Raw genomic sequence first — 20899 nt, 5'->3', positions numbered from 1 at the left:
GGGTGATGTTTTCCTGTGAACCGGATTCCAGCACAAAGGGGAAGGAGACCAACGCAGAGAAAAATCAACTCCTACCAAATCAGAGAGCCAGAGCCTCAGAGGCCCCAACACCTCAGCACTGAAGCAGACCAAAAATGAACCCAACGTGGCTCAGGGAAATTTTGCGGAAGAGGGGGCGGAAAGAATGTCAGAGTCACATGTTGGGTCATGATTTGCAGAGACATTTATCATACCAATAACTGGGGGCTAACTCCACAATGCATGACCCATTTTCATTAACAAGGAGGGTCTAATGGGAGGGGGTAGATCACAGATCACAGATGAGCCTAAATAATGGTACCAAACTGCCTGTACTTACTGAAAAGAAAACTAATAAATTAAATTAAAAAAATAATAATTTTTATTTATTTATTTGAGCATGAGAGAAATAGGCAGAGAAAGACACACACACATGCGTGCATGCACACACACACACACACACAGAGAGAGAGAGAGAAAGAGGGAGAGAGAGAGAGAGAGAGAGAAAGAGAGAATGGGCATACCAGGGCCTCCAGCCACTGCAAATGAACTCTAGACACATGTACCACCTTGTGCATCTAGCTTAATTGGGTCCTGGAAAATGGAAATTGGGTTCTTTGGCTTTGCAGGCAAATGCCTTAACTGGTAAGCCATGTTTCTAGCCCTGTTGCCAATTTTAAAACTGCCATAAGGATTATATTGATGTTTCTTATATAAATATGAAGAAGATTCTTTAGCAGGCAAGAAAACTGAGACTAAAGAAGATTAATAAATTTGTTCCCAAGGCACATAACTAGTATCAATGATACTTGGATCAGGAAAGGCTGCTATACATTGCTGCACTCAGCCTCAATGCCCACTGAACTGAACTTGCTCTCTTCCCCAACTCACACAGCTTTAGGCTTCTCAGAGACTGCCTAAATGCAAAATGCACATGAAATCTCAAGGATAGAAGACTTTGGTCTCAGTTTTATTTTAAAGCTGGCTGGAAGGTATATCCTAGCAGACTTATAGCAACTTGTGAGAGTAATATCTTTCTTAGTGAAGATCGTAGCACAGGGGAATTTTCTTTCTCTACTGGCTAGAATGAGGAATGAAGCCTGCATGGATCTGGTAAGAAGCACATCACTTTGTTCATTGCTGGAGAGAGTGAGTCAGCCACAGGCAGAAGCAGCCAGGACACTGAGGGTGCCCTTGGAAGCCCCCTCTGGTAGGTGGGGGATTTTGAACATTTATTATGAAGAAAACAACATTCTTTCCCTCAGAAACTTTTTCTCACTTAAGAGACTTTGCAGTTGAGGTTAAGAAATCCCTCCATTGCCTTCTATATATTTTGCCTGAGATTGCCTGGCTTGGGGCCCTAGAAGAGAGAATTGCACAGAGGGGGTAGAGTGACCAGTTTCCTGTCAGCCTTCTGCTTTTCCAAACAAAGCCCATTACCAGAGTAAGAAGCTAGGAATGTCCCCATAAATAACATTTAGGGTGAGTCCAGACTTCAGCCCAGATAAATAGCTTACCTCTTTCCCCACCATAAGCTTTGTCCTGCACCTCATAAAATGACACACCAGTGTCTAAAGCACACTTGGCTTTTTCATGCCTCTCCCTCCACATTCTCTAACTAGGCTCATATGTCACCTCAGAGAGAATGTCCTGGCCACCCATGTATAGCACAGTCTCCCCTGTGCCACTCTTTACTACATTAGCCTGCTTTCTTTCTTTCTTTTTTTTTTTTTTTTTAATTTTATTTATTTATTTGAGGGCGACAGACACAGAGAGAAAGACAGATAGAGGGAGAGGGAGAGAGAATGGGCGCGCCAGGGCTTCCAGCCTCTGCAAACGAACTCCAGACGCGTGCGCCCCCTTGTGCATCTGGCTAACGTGGGACCTGGGGAACCGAGCCTCGAACCGGGGTCCTTAGGCTTCACAGGCAAGCGCTTAACCGCTAAGCCATCTCTCCAGCCCTGCTTTATTTCTTCACAAGCTTTTACTACCCAAAATTTTCCTTTTAATTTATTTACATGTTTACCATTAATCTTCTCCACTAGGATATAGGCTTCTTGAGGATGGGACTGCCCTTTCCCCTGTCATTATCATAGCCTAGTGTTACATAGATCACAGAAAGAATTGTCAAGTGAGCTCCCTCCCAGTTTCTCCAAACATTCTTTCTTTCATTGTAACTTGAAACAATTCCCTTTCACTTTCCAAGGCTCAGATCAAAGGTTACCTTCTCTAGGAAAGAGAGATAATGGGTGTGCCAGGACCTCCAGCCACTGTGAATGAACTCCAGATGCATGCACCACCTTGTGCATCTGGCTTATGTGGGTCCTAGGGAATTGAACCTATATCCTTTGGCTATGCAGGCAAGCGCCTTAACTGCTAAGCCATCTCCCCAGCCCCTACTACCTGTTTTCTTAGTCTGCATTGGCCTTGCATTATGTTCACACAGCTGATTTCCTCCTGTCACTCAAAAGTCATTGCTCAAGTGGACTTTCCTAGTCATCCACATATGAAGTATCCATCAATCCCATGATTCTGCATAGCACTGGTTACTATTTGAAATAGTCTCACATTTAGTTTTTGCAGTCCTGGGGACTAAATCCAAGGCCTCATGCATACATAAGCAAGGACTTTGCCACTGAGACAAACCTTTAGGTCTATTTAATTTTGAAAATAATTTATTTGCATATTCGCAATCTGTTTTCCTTCACCAGTGTTGTAGATTCAGTACAACTGGATCTTGTTTATCAGTGTGTCCACGGCTGAGAGCCATTCTCTTGCTCAACAACTATTTTCGTTTTAAGAACCATAAAATGTCACAGTGAGGCAAGACAATCCAAATAAAGAACAAAGAATTCCACAATCACCTGGGCACATTGTGTTGCATATGGCCGCTGTCTCCTGAATACTAACTCGTGTCATTCAGGAATAATGAAGAAAGGAGCTTATGAATGATGCAACTGTTTCCTAAATAGTTTGGGAGTAGATTTAACATGTCAAATTAAGTTTGAAGGACTCAGATTTGAGATTGTTTGAATAAAGACAAAGAAGTACCCTATGGAAACCTTGCTTAGGCCTCCTGGGTTTGCACACATATGAGGCATCCCAGAGACCTAAATGGCATTGTTGGATTGACTGTCTAGTTATACCCATTGTTTCTCCCAAGTGTCCTTGGTCTTGCCTTCCAGGGAGGGCCTTGCCACTTTCTCATGAAAGAACAGGGATTGTAAAATGGGCAGAATTAGCTGAACTATGTTCTTGGGAATGAAAACACTCTTTCAGACCAGCTAGAAATAGAGTAAGAACCAAGGCTATGAGAGCTATGTAAACACTGGGAACTTTGATGTTCCCAGATTGATATACTCTATCTGTAGAGTAATTCTTGAAATTCCATGACCCAGAAAAGCCATGAAAATTGGAAAATGGGAGAATGTTTTCTATTTTATAGCTTGCTTTAGGGAACTCAATCTCAAAGAAATGTTGTGTGTAGCAATCCTACAAAAAAATAGGAAAAGAGCTGAATCTTTGGAGGCAAAGTTGTTGAGAAGTTTCCCAGAAAGTTGCCTATGGCTCAAGGAGTGTCCCTGGGAGTTGGACTAAAGAAATTTCAAGATTCAAATTAAATGTCTAAAAGGAAGACTACTTGGATGAATTGTCCAAAGCATCTCAGTTTGAAAAACTGGACTGTAATTATGCAAATATCCTTTATTAGGAGATGTTTCTTGGCACTATTGTTTCTGTCATGACTAAAAGAAAAAAAATCTTCAGATTATTTGAAAACTCTAGGTTCTCACAATAAATTCAGCGTGAATTTGATTCTACAAACTGTGAACCTTTGGTCCATGTAACACTCTGAGTTGAAAGTAATACTAGGTGAAAGTCTCCATCTGTACCAGTCCATGAACACGTTCCACATGACAGCAAGGGAGGTGTCGGAAATCAGAACATTAAGAGCAGACAGGCAGGTGTCAGCTCATGATGTCCTGAGCATGATCTGTAAGGCACAGTTCTGACCTTTCCTACTGCCCTAAGAACTGGAAGCTAAGGTGAGTCTATGATCATAGCATGTATTATTAAAACAAAATGTTTATATCTGAGATAGTACTACCATGAAAAGGAGACTAAAGAAAACCAACAAATCAGTATTTCCATCAACATTTTTCCACCAAAAAATCTCATACCACTTCTAAAACATTCTGCCATTATCATTTGAAAAAACTTTCTGTTTGGCGTTTTAAACCAACTAACAATTGTATGTATGTGAGGAGGAGGATGGAGAAGACAATCATACAAGTTTTAGTATCTAACATCTAGTACCCTAAATCTACTACCTAAAGTAGGAACAGAGAAATAAATTAAGCAAAACATTAAAAAATTATGCTTATTACTAATGTCTATACCTTCTGGTTCTTGTTCTCTACCATTAAGTGTGTGTGTGTGTGTGTGTGTGTGCAGTACTTTTCACTAATTTTAGCTGTTCTGGCTATCAGTCACCTCAAATGTCCATTCTTTGTCCTACTTGAGTTTGTTTCAGTATTTCTTCTGTGTTTTTTTTTTTTTTTTTTTTTTTTTTTTTTTTGGTTTTTCGAGGTAGGGTCTCACTCTGGCTCAGGCTGACCTGGAATTCACTATGGAGTCTCAGGGTGGCCTCGAACTCTTGGAGATCCTCCTACCTCTGCCTCCCGAGTGCTGGGATTAAAGGTGTACGCCACCACGCCCAGCTTCTTCTGAGTCTTAACACCCTAATCTCTATAAGATCAATGGCTCCTTGCTGCCCAGCAGCTCTGTGAGGTTTGGCTAGTCCCTGCCCAACTTCCCACTACCCCTTCCTGCTTTTGTGTAGTTTGCTTCTGTCTTTTAAGAAGGAAGTGTATGACCTTTCCCTTATATAGCTTATTTGTTTGGTTACCTGTTTTCTCCTCTGAGACCAGTGGTAATATGTCAAGGGCACTTGCCTCCTCACACCATTAATCTGTTTTTCTTTCTTTCTTATATCAACTCAGGTTTTAGCATTCTTTCATCTTTCCCACTTCTTTTTTTGTGGTGCTGGGATTGAACCCTGAGCCTCACATGTGCTAGCTAAGTGCTCATACCTCTTGGAAACCTCACCTTTTAAGCAAGCATTACTGCTACATATATTATAAATAGTGCTATGGTTTGAATTACCCCTCCAAACCCCATGCTGAAATTCAGTTGCCATCGTAATGGCATTTAGAGGTGACAGAGCTGAAGGTTCTGTCCTCATGAATGATGACTACAGTTCTCATAGGAGTGGGTTAGTGATTCAGGAGTGGATTTCTGAGTTTTAAAAATACGAGTTCAGCCAGCTTTTCTTGTCTTCCCCGTGTTCATTTGTTCTTCTGCCATGCTCAAATATAACACAGAGACCCTTGCCAGGTGCTGGCACTGTGCTCTTGAACTTTTCAGTCTCTAGAACCATGAGCCAAATAAATCTCTAATGTTTAAAAATGACCCAGCCTGTTGTATTCTGACACAGCAGCAGAAAATGGACCCAAGCAAATTTTCTCTGTCTTCAACCTCTTGGCAACATTTTTTCTACATGAACATCTTTCAGAAAATCTCTTACTTTCTTCTTCTATGTCCTTTACAGTGCCTTTGTGGTTTTCTGTCTCTGGATGGCGACACGCCATGAAAGCCCAGAGTTCCTTCACTTATCATTCTATGCCTCCTGCCTAACAAGCTGCTTTCAAATTTTTAGGCTTTGTGTTTCTTAGTTTGTGTTTATGGCTTAGGCCTCACCCTCTTCCCTAGGTCAGTATTCCCATTGCTTAATTGCATATGCCATTTACAAGTTGAGTGTGCAAGTCAATCTCACTAGAGCCCCTAAATCATGTGCATTGATTTCTTCCCCAGCAGCTTACACAATTGTAGTGTTTCTGATACTGGCATTTATCACTTCTCTACTCTTCTATATTCCTCAATTTGCATCAGCAAATATCCACTGTGAGTTCAATACTCACATGTTAACAGTTTGGGGCTGCAGGGACTCTTGCCCTTGTGGAATAGAAAGGCAGAAAATAAAAGTATTACAGTAAGAGAAACTTTGGCAAAGAGAAGTACTGTGAAGAAAGCAGAGTGAATGGCTATTTTGAGATATGGAGTTGGGCTGTAGGAAGCTCACATTAGGAAAATTAATCAATAGGGTTACTGTTAGGATTGGACCTTTCAGCTGAGTCTGGAAAGACAAAAGTTCTAGTTAGGCAAAATATTGAGGAAAGAGGGCTGGAGATATTGCTCAGTGGTTAAGGTGCTTGCCTGCAAAGCCTAATGACACAGGTTCAATACTCTAGTGTCCATGTAAAGCCAGATGCGCATAGTGGCACATGCATCTGGAGTTTGTTTGCAGTGGCTGGAGGGCCTGGTATGCCCATTTTCTCTCTCTCTCCTTTCAAATTAACTAATTAATTAATTAACTAAATATTAAAATATCGAGACAAGAGCTTCTTGAACAAAGGGACTAAGGAGTAGGACAGTTCTCACTATGTGTATATCTCTTTTTTGCACACTTCACCCAGCACTCTAATGTCAGATGCTTGTGAAGTCATACATATTCACCTCACCTCTTCCTTGTGGGATCTACTGTCCCTGAGGTCACCCTGTTACTTCTTGTCCACCATCCATTCCTTGACCCAGTGCAGTCCTCGTGTCACTGCAGAACTTGCCTCCAGAGGTGAGACTCTGCACCATAGCTTCTTCTCAGAACCTCTAGTAATTCCCATCATTTGGAACCTAACAATCATATATTTTCTGGATGCAACCATGAAATATCTTTCAATTCTTTTCTTGTATACTGACAGATAAAATCTACTAAAGTTCTTATTCAGCATGTACCATAAACAGTTCTATGTCCAAAGCTGCCACATACTCCCTTGATTGGACCGATTGCTATCTGCTCAGCCCCAGTATGGGCTCCTTATATCCTTCCATGCTTTAGCTCACACCACCTCTTCTTCTAAGAACCTTCAGATTTCACTGCTTTAATCTCCAAACAACTTTTTCCCTTAGTAAGTATATTTGTCATGTTTTCCCCTTTAGTTCATGCCCATTTTTCTCCTCCTCCTCTTTCTCTCCTCCTCCTCCTTCTTCTTCCTCTCTCTATCTGTCTCTCTCTCTCTCTCTCTCCTTTACTGTGTTGCAGAGAGTAAGGACAGTGACCTCATTTTATTTATCCCTGCACCAGTGTAGTGCCTCACACATAGCTGACATTAAATAACACTTGTTGGACAAATGAAGGGGTTTAGCAAATCTGAATCTGATTAACTAATAGGCACTCCATGATACTTTGTTTTCCCTTTTATTATCCCTCATCCTCATTTCTCATGAGAGCTGCATGTGAAAAGGCAGAAAGCAAGGAGGAAATGCAAGGTTTGTTTTGACACAGTCTAGTTAGTTTCAATCTGGATGAATGATTAAAAGTTTATATTGAGAAACATTAACATGATTGCATAATCAGTATAGTATGAGATAAATAGTTCTTAGTGAAATACTAATTGATTTACTTCCTGCTCAGGATACATAAAACTTTCTAACATGCCCAGGGCTTAAAAAGAATACATAATCACAGTGAAAGAACATCACACTTACCACATTACTGCATGTTCTATATCGAATATTTCTTCCTTCACAGCTTCTGGGTGACAAAAAGAAAAGAAGAAATCTCATTATTACCTATGAAAGGTTCATTTTTAAGATTACTTTCTTTTAAGAATTTTCCTCTCAACACTAATGCAGTGTCATTTTTCCTAAGTAGATTTTTAAAAAATATTTATTTTCATGTGTGTGTGTTGTGAGCACACCAGGTCCTTCTGCCACTGCACATGAACACCAGAAACTTGTGCCACTTTTTGTGTCTGACTTAAATGGGTGGCTTGGGAGTTGGGTCCAGGCATGGAGGCTTTGCAAGTGAGTACCTTTATGTAGTGCCATCTTCTCAGCCCTAAGCAGATTCTTAGGTAAGGAAGCATTACTATTAAATTCTAAGTGGAACAGATTTAAAGAAGTTGTATATATAAATTGATTTATCTATAAAGGCTAAAACTAAGCATTCATATTCAAAATTTTTTGACAACTAATTACTTAGTATGTATTAATTCAAGTAAATAGTATAACAAGATTTCTTAAAATTTTGTGTGTAAGGAGAGGGAGAGAGAGAGTCAAGGTCCTCTAGCTGCTGCAAGTGAACTCCAGATGAGTGCTTCACTTTTGGCTTTATGTGGGCACTTGGGAATTGAAATCAGGCTGGCAGGCTTTAGATAATGAGCTATTTACTTAGCCCTTAAAGCAAGATTTTATGAAAAATATTTATATTAAATGAACTCTGCCTTAATGTAAAATTAATTCTAAAATTAATATTCCTAACATAAAACTAGAGATATTTCAGTGAATAATTTTTATCTTGACTATAATAAAATTATATTTAATTATTTAATATATCTTCTAAGGATATGAGCTATCATAATACTTAAACAATTATTTTTATTTCTTAATTATGTGTTCAGCTTAGGAGTTTTTAAAAACGGATTACCAAAAAAGGTCCCATGTAGTTGTTTTATACAAATCATTATTATTTTACTTATTTCTTTGTAATACAGAAGAAATCTTAGTTTTATAGCCCATTTTTCTACATTTAAATTTGTTATTTGTATTTTTTTAATTTTGTTTTTATTTTTATTTATTTATTTGAGAGCGACAGATGGAGAGAGAAAGGGAGAGAGAGAGAGAGAGAGAGAGAGAGAGAGAGAGAGAGAGAGAGAGAGAGAATGGGCACGCCAGGGCCTCCAGCCACTGCCAACAAACTCCAGACACATGCGCCCCCTTGTGCATCTGGCTAACGTGGGTCCTGGGGAATGGAACCTCGAACTGGGGTCCTTAGGCTTCACAGGCAAGTGCTTAACCACTAAGCCATCTCCCCAGCCCTTTTATTTGTATTTTACCATGCTTTGAAGATACTGAGTTAGGTGATATATGATATTCCATCAAATGATATAGCATAATTTAAATAATCGTTCCTCCATTACTTCTTATTTAAATAATTTCCTTAGGATTTGATTTAAAAAAGCATATAACAAACTATCTCCAATGCATATATTTTATCCAAGCATCTGACTATGTCTTTAAAATAGATAAATTTCTAGGAGGGGAATTACTGAACTGAATGGGGATAAATCTTGGTAAGGCCCTTGAAAATTATTGCCAAATTACATTCCATAAAGGTTGTGCTATTACATACTCCCACCAGCAATACATGGGAGTTTCCATTTTACTAAATTCTTGTGAACAAAAACAATTGATTTTTGATAAATCATTCAATGATAACAATTCATGAACAAGACCACCCTAATCTTTTCAAGCCACCTCATACTCTTCAGACAACTAGTAAAATTATACTATGGGATTTTTTAAGAAAATGATTATGCAAGCAGGAAGGAGTTATGGAATTTTGTTTATTGGAAGTACTTATTAAGTTTTCCTATTTGCTGAGAGATTGAATACCATCATTGTATCCATTTTGCAGATGAAATAATTGAAGCTTGAGAGGATTGTCCAAAATCACACATCCAAGTGGTAAGGGTGAAATTTGAAACAGAGTGCCTGGCTTCAGAACTTACTTTTATAATCACAATGTTTGAAAACCTCCTGAAAAATCAACTTCTACCAAATGAGAGGGCCAGAGACCCAGAGGCCCCCACCACCTCATCACTGAAGCAGACCAAAAATGAACCCCACATAGCTCAGGGAAATTTTGCTGAAGAGGGGACGGAAAGAATGTCAGAGCCACATGTTGGGTCATGATATGCAGAGACATTTATCCTACCCATAACTGTGGGCTAACTCCACAATGCATGACCCATATACCTCAACAAGGAGGGGCTAAGGGGAGGGGGTAGGTCACAGATGAGCCTAATAAGTGTACCAATCTGACTGTACTTGCTGAATACAAAACTAATTAATAAAAAATTAAAAATAATAAAAAATAAAACTTGATAAAAAAATAAAAATAAAATCAGATGAATATTTAAAATAAGGAAAACCTCCTGATCCAATAAACATCCGCAGAGGTCCTGCTCTGTGCTGGGAAATGAACTTGGGAGAATACAAAGAGCAATGGATATGACTTGGCCTGTGCTATTGAGAAAATTCATCATGTTTATAATTTATCATGAAAATGATGTGTAATTATTGAGAATGCTAACAAAAAGAAAATGTTACCTAAAAATATAAATCCTGTTTTAGGCATAAAGACTTGACTTCGACCACATTAATTACTGTGCATTAAAATTTAAATTGGAAGGCACAGGCTGGTCAGGCATTAGGATCATTAAAAAAAGGAAGGGGTGAGAATCAATAGAGATTCATAGGGTCAGTGCCCAATCTAGCAATTCCCTAAACAAAGGACCAATGAACTTGAAGTCCTTAACATGCCATTGGAAAATTTGCTGCTATAGCAATGGATAACTCAAGCTGATATCTTTGAATGCTCAGTTCATATTAGGAACATCCTTCATCACATGCCATGCTGGCCAAGCAGCTTTTCAAGAAGGAGAAGTAGAGAGCGCTGGCCACAGTCACATAATTATGCTGGCCTCTGTGGTAGTCAGTTGTATTCTTCATTGTAAAGCAATAAATTAACATCCTAGTTTGAAACATTAATCTCGTGGGTCAAATAATTGTGACTCCATTTCACCAAAGAAGGGTCTGTTCCTGAAGATATTGCTGAAAACTCCCAGGTTTCCAAATCTGCAAGTATGAGTGAGACTCCACATGATGCCAGTTTTCATGGTGATGGATTCTACAACTCACTCCCGGGCCTTTGTAGCAGGGCATAGATGCACTGGTATTTGTTGAAGACAGAAGTCTGTTTAAGGGCTGGAGATGTGGGTGAGCTGTTAAGGCACTTATTTGCAAAGGCTGATGACCTGCATTTGATTCTCCAGTACCAATGTAAAGCCAGATGCACAAGGTGGCGTATACATCTAGAGTTCACCAGGAAGCCCTGGCATGAACCTCTCCCTCTCTCTTTCACACACACACACACACACACACACACACACACACACACACACATATTTGTTTGTTTGTTTTTTTTTTGAGGTAGGGTCTCACTCTAGCCCATGCTGACCTGATTCACTATGGAGTCTCAAGGTGGCCTCAAACTCACGGCAATCCTCCTGCCTCTGCCTCCTGAGTGCTGGGATTAAAGGCATGCGCCACCGTGCCTGGATTTACTTTTTAAAGTCTTTTCAATTTTTCTCCCCTTCCTTCCCCCTCCTTCCTTTATCTCTTTCCACCTTCCCTCCCTCCCTTTCTTTGTTTTGCTTTATTTTATATTATTATTATCTTTTGAGACAAATTCTTGTTTTATAGCCCTGGCTGGCCTTGAACTAATGATTCATCTTGCATCTTCTTCCTAAATGATGAGATCATAGACATGTACCATCACACTCAGTATCTTTTTAAGTTTGAAATTGTGGGTGCATATATAACAGAATACAGTGGTTAGCAGTACTGGTTTGGAAGCCAAACTCCTCTTTCTAGACTCTTGGTTTTATTTCTCAATTTCTATAACTCAGTTGTGTTTTATCCACAAAATGGGATTATACTATTTATTTCCTGGGATTATTATGTAAATCAAGTCAATTAATAATTGTTAATCACCTCATAAAGTGATTATCACATAGAAAGCATTATGTGAGCACTGCTCATATTTAGTTGGTGTGAAAGGAGGTTCATATATATATATATATATATATATGAAGATTTCTTGGAGAAAGGAGATGTAGCATCTAATGTAAAGGATGAATTTATATTCCTTTATTTAGAGTAGATAAAGTTAAAGAAAAATAAAGAGAAGAAAAAAGAGCTTGTTATATTTTCCAAATCCTGTCCTACAATTTTCTAGCATCCAACATTGATTTGCAAATTATTTATGCCTCTAAACAACTTCCCTTTATTATGTCACATTTTTAATTGCACACTTATATATCTTGACAGAAATATGATATTAAAGTACTAATGCTTAAGTTTGGCAAGGTGTTTCTTCTTCTTCTTATTGTTTGCAGTACTAGGGTATTAGGGATTGAACCTACAGCCACATGCTGGGCAATATCTACAACCCTATCATGGTGCTTGTTAATGATGAATATCAAGTTATGGGTAATAAATTACAATAGAAATGAAAGCCTATATTATACATTCTATACCTGCTATATTCTCTGGTTCAGTATTAGTATATTATCTTTAATTTTCCACCAACACTGTGAAGTAACTGAGGCTAAGATAATGGTGGAGGCTTAAAGCTATACACACAGAAAAAAGAACACCAAGGTCTTGGAACTTGGGTCTGACTAATTGTTAAGCATTTAAAACAATAAAAAGAGACCAGTATGCCCTTACGAAGTGTAATATTCTCATACTAGGCTAAAAATCTGGGAAGCTGAGTAAGGAGTTGGCCTGAGGCTTAGCCACATCTTATTGATACTATATCAGCTTATCAGCTCCTTCTCAATTCTGGTAACTCTACTTCCAGTAAAGCAAACCTAGACACACTGGAACATCTCCAAGAGAAACACATTCACCAGTAAGACGCCATGTGGGAGAACTTTAGGGCAGCGAAGCTCATTTAAAAACTGAAATTTCTTATATTTGAATATAAATTTTACATATGTAACCAAGTGACTCTTCCACCACAAGGATTTAATTCTTGTCAAGTGTGACTGTCTTCATCCAAGGCATTTACCTGGGCACCAAAGCCTCATCTAAGTGTTAAGTATAATTATTTTCTTCTTCCCCCCTTTTTCTTCTTAAAGTTTGTTAATATAAAACAGCTGAGTAGGTTCCTTCATATTTAAACTAATTAAAATTCACCTCTGGAAATGAAAATCAAAAGAAATTACAATCCAAATAGTTTGTGAAAAAAGTTATAGATCATTGAAATCATAGACTTTCAGTTAATGTACTCACTGCAAACTAAAACACTTCCAGGAGCATGGTCAGTGAGTGAAGGACCATTACCAGTTGTGAACTCAAAAACTGGCTCAAGTAGGAAAGAACAAACATAAGTACTGGAATATATTTCAATCCAGATTGACTATAAAGTTCCATATCTATTTCTTTCAGTACTTTTCTCTTTGCCACTCCCAATAATTTGGACTTAATTCTTTCTTTAAAAAAAAATCTTATATTCACTAGCTATTATTTGTGATTTATTAAGATTTTTATTTGTTTATAATGAGATAAGTGTATATACTCCAGGCAACTTCTTTCTCTTTTTCACACATAACAAACTCTCCAGACTCTTCTAGCTCTTAAAACCCTGGTGTTATTTGGATTTCAATTATCATAATTTAGCAACCAGAGAAGAAATGACTGGCAGTCGCAAACATTTGTGGCCACCCAAGGATCATAAGCACTGCTGTCCTTCACTTCAGTGAGCATCTAGGCAATCCTGGAAGCAGGAGGACTCTGACCCAGGAACCAGCTGCTCTGAGAATACTGAGAGAACCACATGCATGTGTACTATTGGAACAGGTGTTTCAAGAAACAACATATGAGACCAATCAGCTTAGCCATTGGAAAGAATGTCATGGGAACCTCTAAGACCAGTGGGCAAAGCTGTCGGTAGATGCTCACTGTCCTCATCTAAGAGTCAAACTGGATGCTGAAAACCTGGTCCTTAAACTAGAGCCTGTTGGTAAATCGTGTATGTGGTATTATCCTGCACAGTGCAGAAAAGACTGCTGCCATGCCGTCCCTGTGGGTGCCACATGTTGTCTGTGTTCTATACTTTCTCTTAGCTCTGCTTCATTATACTTAAAAAAATTCTTTACAGCATTATGTTTTCCTAAATAGTTAAAATAGTTAATTTTCATGTACAGTGTTTGAAATGAAAGTCAAAATGAACTTGGTTTATGATGAAACATTTGGAAGAGCTTGTCCCAACAAGGGGCCATTCAGCACTATCTCTACACAAATATTTACAGACAACAGTGCTTACATTGTATCTCTATTATATACTTTCCTATAAATAATTGAAAATATTTTAATATGACTCTAGCAAGTTCTTTACCAATACTAGCACATCAAAATTGCTTTTATAACTTATTTGTGTGTGTATATTTGTATGTATCGGTGCACTGTGTGAGTATGCAGGCCTATATGTGGATGGCGCCCAGAGATGAACTCAGGGTGTCTTTCTTCCCTCATCTCTCTCACTGAAATGAGAGCTCACCTCTTCTCCTAGACTAGAGACAGATTCTTTGTCTCTGCCTCCTGAGTGCTGGGATTACAGGTGCTTACTGTGAAGTCTGGCACTATATGAACTCTGCAGATCAAACTCTGGCCCCCATACTTGTTCAATAAGCACTTTACCAACTGAGGTGTCTCCCCAGTGCCCCTGAATTTCTTCTTACAAACATTAAATGAAATACTTAATATACTTTGGGCAATGATCCTAAACCTATCTTTCGTTTTTGTTTCTTTGTTTAAGATAGGGTTTTGCTCTAGCCCAGGCTGACCTAGAATTCACTATATAGTCTCAGGGTGGCCTCAAACTCATAAAAATCCTCTTACCTCTGCCTCCTGAATGCTGAGATTAAAGGCATGCACCACTCATCTTTTTCTACAACAGACTGCAAGACAGCACTTCAAATAATATGATGGCTTACAAATTCTCTATGAAAAGTAATGTGAAATCTGGTAATACCTGTCTATGAAAACTGATTTTAAACAGCGGATGACATTTTTGCTCCTTTATGTAGCTAAACTTAATGATTTCCCCCCCCTCATTTGAGGTGAAATCATCACTCAACAAAGCCACTTAGATTTGATTAATAATGCATTCCCAACACTCACTACCACTAGTAAAAAACCGAACAGAACAAAACAAAACAAAACAAAACAAAACAAAACAAAACAAAAACTTAGTTTTAAAACAAGAGGAGATGGAGTTTCCTGATGCTTTGGGACTTTTAAAAGAATACACAAAAGTGATCTCTGTCTCCTACGCACTTGGCTGGAGGGTCCCCAAGTCCCGTGCAGGGTGCATACTTGTTTTCTACCATTTCTTCCTCATGAGCTACATCCACAGTTCAAACAGATCACAGATAGGGAAGAGGTTTATTTTTTTTCTGATTAGATATATATGCAAGCCAAACTATTATGACAGCTTGATAAATATGACTTTTGAAAATGCTTTTTGCTGTAATAAGACAACAAACAGCAAAGAGGCACACTGCCAGGTGTCCTGTGTCAGAGTTTCCAAAGTGGCCTAATGAGCCAAAAGTTGAGCTAGCCTGAAAACTTCATTTTCAAAGCAATTTTAACTGACTAAGGGACTAGTGGAGACCCAGCCTGCAGGAAAGTGACACACATTTTGGACTAAATTTACAAGTATGTCGTTGGCATACAGAATGTATTTTTGTGACCTAACCTGTATATTTCAACACCTCTGCTCTATAAGAATCTTTCATTATATATGTAAAAAAGCACTGAATGCATTGTCAACTTGGGGGTCCCAACTTTCTTATATAGAGAGGGTTATTAAAACCTAATGTGAAAGGTATATTACTATAAATGAAAATTGTGTAGGCTCAGGGAAAACTGTCTAAGCTGAAATTCAATGTAGTTACTTACTCTTTCAACCCCAGGGAATTAAAAGCATTCTTTGGGCTTCTAGCAGATTCCTGAGCCACAGTGAGGCAGCTGCAGAACTGCTAAATGAAAACTTAGATGCTCATGAGAATCTTCTAGACTGAAGTTTGGAGTTTGTCCTGTGAGTTTTAAGTTGTTTTATTTGCTATTATGAGTGTGTGGTATGTTTTAAGTCACAACCAGAAAAATCACTGCCAATTTTTCCTCAAACAAGTATCATTTTGCATATATGTGCCCATGCTTCAAAGAAAGACATGCTACAGCAAGGCACCAAGTATTCAAAAATATGGGCCAGGGTTATAAAAGTGAGGAGTGTTCTGTGTGTGATCAAAAGAGAAAAAGAAGAAAAGCGAGAACCATTGTGTTGTAAGCTCTAAGGATCATGTGGCCTTTGAAGATGCAGACCTTGCTGTGAGCACATTGCTGAGGCCATCTAGGGAAGTTTTGCACAGTCAGTTCTTCTATGGTGCAAATGAGCCCCTGAGCAGCACTTCTTGGTTAACAAGCTTTTGGATAATGCTTTCCAGTTTACAGTCACTTAACACAGTTATTGAGCAAGAGAGATAGACCGGTACAAAACATAGCATTATGAGAGATACAAAAAAACGATAATGTCCCTTGACTCTAATGAACAAACTAACTTTAATTTGAATAGCACACACAACAGTATAAATGCAAATACAATAACTAATGGGTAAGGCCTGAATATTAACTACAATAGGAGGAGATTTCAAAAAGAGGAGAGAGAAATAACTTTCAAAGAGATGACTTTGGTGGGATGTTCTACACGGGCCTGAAGAGTTCCAGGTATGTGAATGGAGAAGACAATTGGGTAACAAGGCTTCTCTGGCTGCTCTTGCTTTCCAATAACTATGGAAGGTTCCCTGTCCTACATTGATGGGGTATTTATTATGTTCAAGGTATGGAGATACCAGGTTAAACCTGGGACCTGGGACCTGGTTCTAGTAATCTAGAAGATGGTATCATACAACTAATTATAACATGATCAGACTATACAAAGGTGATACAAGGTGCAAATAAAAGACTTTATAATGCTGGGCATGGTGGTGCACACCTTTAATCACAGCACTCAGGAGGTAGAGGTAGGAGGAGCGCCATGAGTTCGAAGCCACCCTGAGAGTACAATAGTGAATTCCAGGTGAGCTTGAGCTAGAGTGACACCCTACCTTAAAAAAGAAAAATAAAATCTTATAAACATAGCCCAGTATAGAGGAGTTTTGTAGGAAGTGACTTTAAATTTGCCTTTAGGATCTTGATGGGTTAGCAGGGCAAGGAGGGGAATTATATTTGCTCTGGTCCTTACATTAGGGCAGAAGGCATAGAAAAACCAAGAAGGCATAGGAGCACCAAGTGGCCACAATTTCCAAACACTGGGAATACCAGAGGCCTGTTTTCATGTTTAGAAAGTCTTATTTTATTCACTTTCTCCTCTAAAGTCTATGTGCTAACAGGGTGCCTGGTGTACTGTTCCCATAATGTAAGCATTTCCCGAGAAGAGGGGGGGATGGAGAGGGAGAAAGGGAGAGAGAGAATGTAGGAAGAGAGAAGGGAAAGAGCTAATAGCTAAAGGAAGAAAGAAGAAATATGTCAGAAGGAAATGCTGTAAAGATAGTATCAAGCCGAAAAGAATGTTGGGTTTCATATTTGTTCTAATTTTTGAACCCTGAATCTTGATTAAATTTTTCTACCATAAGCTAAGGATGAAAAGCTTAAAATGAAACTAAATCATTGCCAAAGGGAAGAGACTTCTGGCTTTTCTTTACAGACTGTTTATTTTCATATATTTACTCCAAGTTGTGTTTGTCACTGCAATGTGTTTGTTTCCTTTGAGAGAGGGCTGGGGTGGGGGCCAGAGGACGGCTGCCTTTGGCTTGTGATCCACCAGCAGGAAGGGTACACACTCTGTAACACGTACACCAATACCATATGGTTTGCAAATAACCTTATATTTGTTTAGCAGCCAAAGCAGCGAATGAGCATAAAAACAAATTGTGTTTCAGCAACATAAACTCCGGCTTTTCCATCTTCCCCATGAGGGAACTATGTATTCTTAACCTCTGAGACTGTAATAAACTCAACCAATACAGGGCTTGAATTGAGTTTATGAATTATCTCGGGTAGAGACAAGTTCTTCAGGCCTTCTATGTCATCCAGACACCCACTGACAATATGGGGTCCTGGAGAATCACGATATTTTTCTTTGAAATTGCTTTTGTTTGGCTAAGGAAAGTTGCTCATGGAAAGAGTACTTTTCTAGCATATACCAGGCCATGGGCACCATCCTCAGTATGCTACAGCATAAGCAAACATACCAAAGTAAACAATAATTTATAAGAGAACTTCTCTCTTCAGTCCTTTCTCCTACCCAGCAGCAAAACAGGTTGTGAGTGTGGTCCCTAGGTGAGCACGTCTGACTGTGGTCCCTAGACAAGTGTGTCTGAGTGTGGTCCCTAGGTGAGCATGTCTGAGTGTGGTCCCTAGGTGAGCACGTCTGAGTGTGGTCCCTAGGTGAGCGTGTCTGAGTGTGGTCCCTAGGTGAGCATTTCTCCTCCAGCTCACACATTTCAGTTTTTAGAGGTATAGGAAACTTTGGATACTCATGCAACAAATATTTATTGAATTCTATTCTATTCCAGGCATGGAGTTCTTAGCCTCAGAGATGAGTACACTGGATCCCAGAGAAGCAAAACCCTAGCCTAGTCTCACACAGCTAGAGAAGAGTGGGCCAGAGACATAACATTAATAGTTTAGAAAAAAAAATACAAAGTAAACTTTCTCTCGGAGGTCTCCAGTTCTTACAAAAGAGGCTTTCTCTACCTTTCTCAGGAAAACTTCTTTATCCTTACTAACTTGCAGCTCTCTGAGATAGGTAATAAACTATTGATCATACACCCAGATGATAAGAATAGAATGAAATTTCAACATAATAAGAATGAAATGGCCAAAGCCCATAGCTAAAATCATATTAACTCACTTTTTCTCTAAAATCAAGTATCCAATGAAAGGAGGCATACTCTTGAACATTATTATACTGGAAATCCTAGCCAGAGAAATTGGGCAAGAAAATAAATAGCATCTAAATTGTAGGAGAGGGGGGCTGTAGAGATGGCTTAGTGGTTAAACGTTTGCCTGTGAAGCCTTAGGACCCTGGTTCAAGGCTTGATTATCCAGGACCCACATTAGCCAGATGCAAAATGGGGTGCATGCGTCCGGAGTTTGTTTGCAGTGGCTGAAGGCCCTGGCACACCATTCTCTCTCTCTTTCTCTCTCTCTCTGTGGCTTTCAAATAAATAAATAAATAAATAAATAAATAAATAAATAAATAAATAAACAAACAAAAAATTAAAAAAAATAAATTGTAGGGGAGGAAGTACAATTATTTCCATTTGTGGATGGCATATTCTTACATGTAAAAAGCTCTAAAAATGCCATGAAATATATAAGAACTAATTTAAAAATTAATAAAATCACAAGAAACCAACATAAGTTCAGTTGAGTTTCTAAATACTAACAGTGAACTACACAGGAAAGGTAAAAGGTCCCATTTACAGTGGCATCTAAAGGGATAAAATACATAGAAAGAAATTTCATAGGTCAAAGACTTGAAAATTGCACACAACACTGATAAAAAATTAAAGATGAAACAAATAAGTAGAAAAACCTTCTGTGTTTTGGATAGGAAGGCTTGATAGTGTGGAAATGTGCATGCTTTCCAAGCTGACTGAAAGATTCAAGCAATCCCTCTCAATATCCCAATGGATTTTTTTTTTTTTTTACATAAGAGAGAGAAAAACAATACTAAAATGCACTTGAGCAGTAAAGAGCTTTGAATAGTGAAAGCAATCTCAAGAAAAAACAAATCTGAAAGACTCATACTTCCTGAGTTACATATAGTACCTAATCAGTGTGATACATAAAGACAGACATATAACCACCAACTGAACAGAAAACAGCATCCAGAACTAATTTCATATACATTTTATGCATCTATCTATATATGTATATGTAATGTTTTCGTATGCCATACAAAGTGCTGAAAATATGAATAAAAACATAAACAAGTGAGACTTAAAAGATTTTAATTGTAAAGCAAAGAAGGACAGTGAAAAAAAGCAACCAGTGAGAGAATATTTGCATACCATATATCTGATATATGGTTAATGTTCAAAATATATAAGAATTCCAACTCACCAGCAAAAATTCAACCCAATTAAAATGTGAAAAAATTTGAAAGATAATTTTCAAGATAAGACATACAAGCAGCCAACAGACATATGAAAAGATACTCAACATCTTCCAGCTCAGTCTAGATTTAATACTGAAATATTTTTTCCAATCCTGCAAAAGCACGCTTGCCTGCATCAACATTGTTGCATGGGATAAGAATCATGTTACAGATCCTTCTGTAGACATGCACAGTATGTTATCGTCTTCTCTCTTGAAATAAAGATTAAGGAAATGCATGTGCATTTTAATGTTGTACATGAAGATTGAAAGAAAATTTTCACACCATGGGCCATGTGCTAAACACTGTGAAGGCAAAAGAAGACTAATGTTTATAACTTAAGAAAAATAGAAGAATTACCTAACCAGGATATAAAATGGTACTACAAAAAAATCCAATAAACATAAAAATATAAATACAAAACTTGGGGAAATTCTCTTCTTTCTGAAGATACTTTCAAGTATAAACAGTATAAATTCAATGATATACTAGTAATTGGTATATACCCCAGGGCAGACTCTTTCCTTTTGGGATTTCTATCTGTACTTGAACCTAGCAATTTGCCCAATACACAGTGATAGTTCAATAAATATTTATTGAGTGAACGAACTACAAATTGAAGGAGTAATATAAGATTTATAAGGGCTATTGAAAACCAAATAAGGAATTTTAAAATACAGAGAGAAAATAACCCAAACAACATGGCAACCTAAGATATAAACCAACTCATTTCCAATCATCTTTACTTCTAACAAACTGGGTTGTGGTATAAAGCAGACCATAAATTGGTCCTAAACATTCAGTCATTACCATTACTGTATGTGCCTCCTGAATAGAGATTAGTCCTTGGAACAATGCACCCTTGAGATATATGGCTTGGGATATTAGAAGACCTGCTAATACACTTAGACTAGGCATTGACCCAAGAAGCAAAATAAAGGCAACCTCAAAACTCTTAAACATATGTCC

The 20899-nt window shown here is 38.3% G+C and overlaps 1 protein-coding gene across 2 annotated transcripts in view; it reads right to left on the bottom strand.

Annotated features, from left to right (window-relative positions):
* Adamtsl1 (ADAMTS like 1) overlaps positions 1-20899 on the bottom strand; it is a 403127-nt gene that overhangs the window by 343457 nt on the left and 38771 nt on the right. For both annotated transcript variants that reach the window (XM_045150329.1, XM_004658427.2), the window contains exon 3: positions 7621-7666. In XM_045150329.1, the coding sequence (XP_045006264.1) occupies positions 7621-7666 (46 nt within the window). The remainder of the gene's footprint in view (positions 1-7620; positions 7667-20899) is intronic.

The sequence above is a fragment of the Jaculus jaculus genome, chromosome 1, assembly GCF_020740685.1.
Source record: "Jaculus jaculus isolate mJacJac1 chromosome 1, mJacJac1.mat.Y.cur, whole genome shotgun sequence".
NCBI classification, from domain to species: domain Eukaryota; kingdom Metazoa; phylum Chordata; class Mammalia; order Rodentia; family Dipodidae; genus Jaculus; species Jaculus jaculus.
Note: the sequence above shows the minus strand (reverse complement) of the source record. Positions and strands in the feature narration are given on the sequence as shown.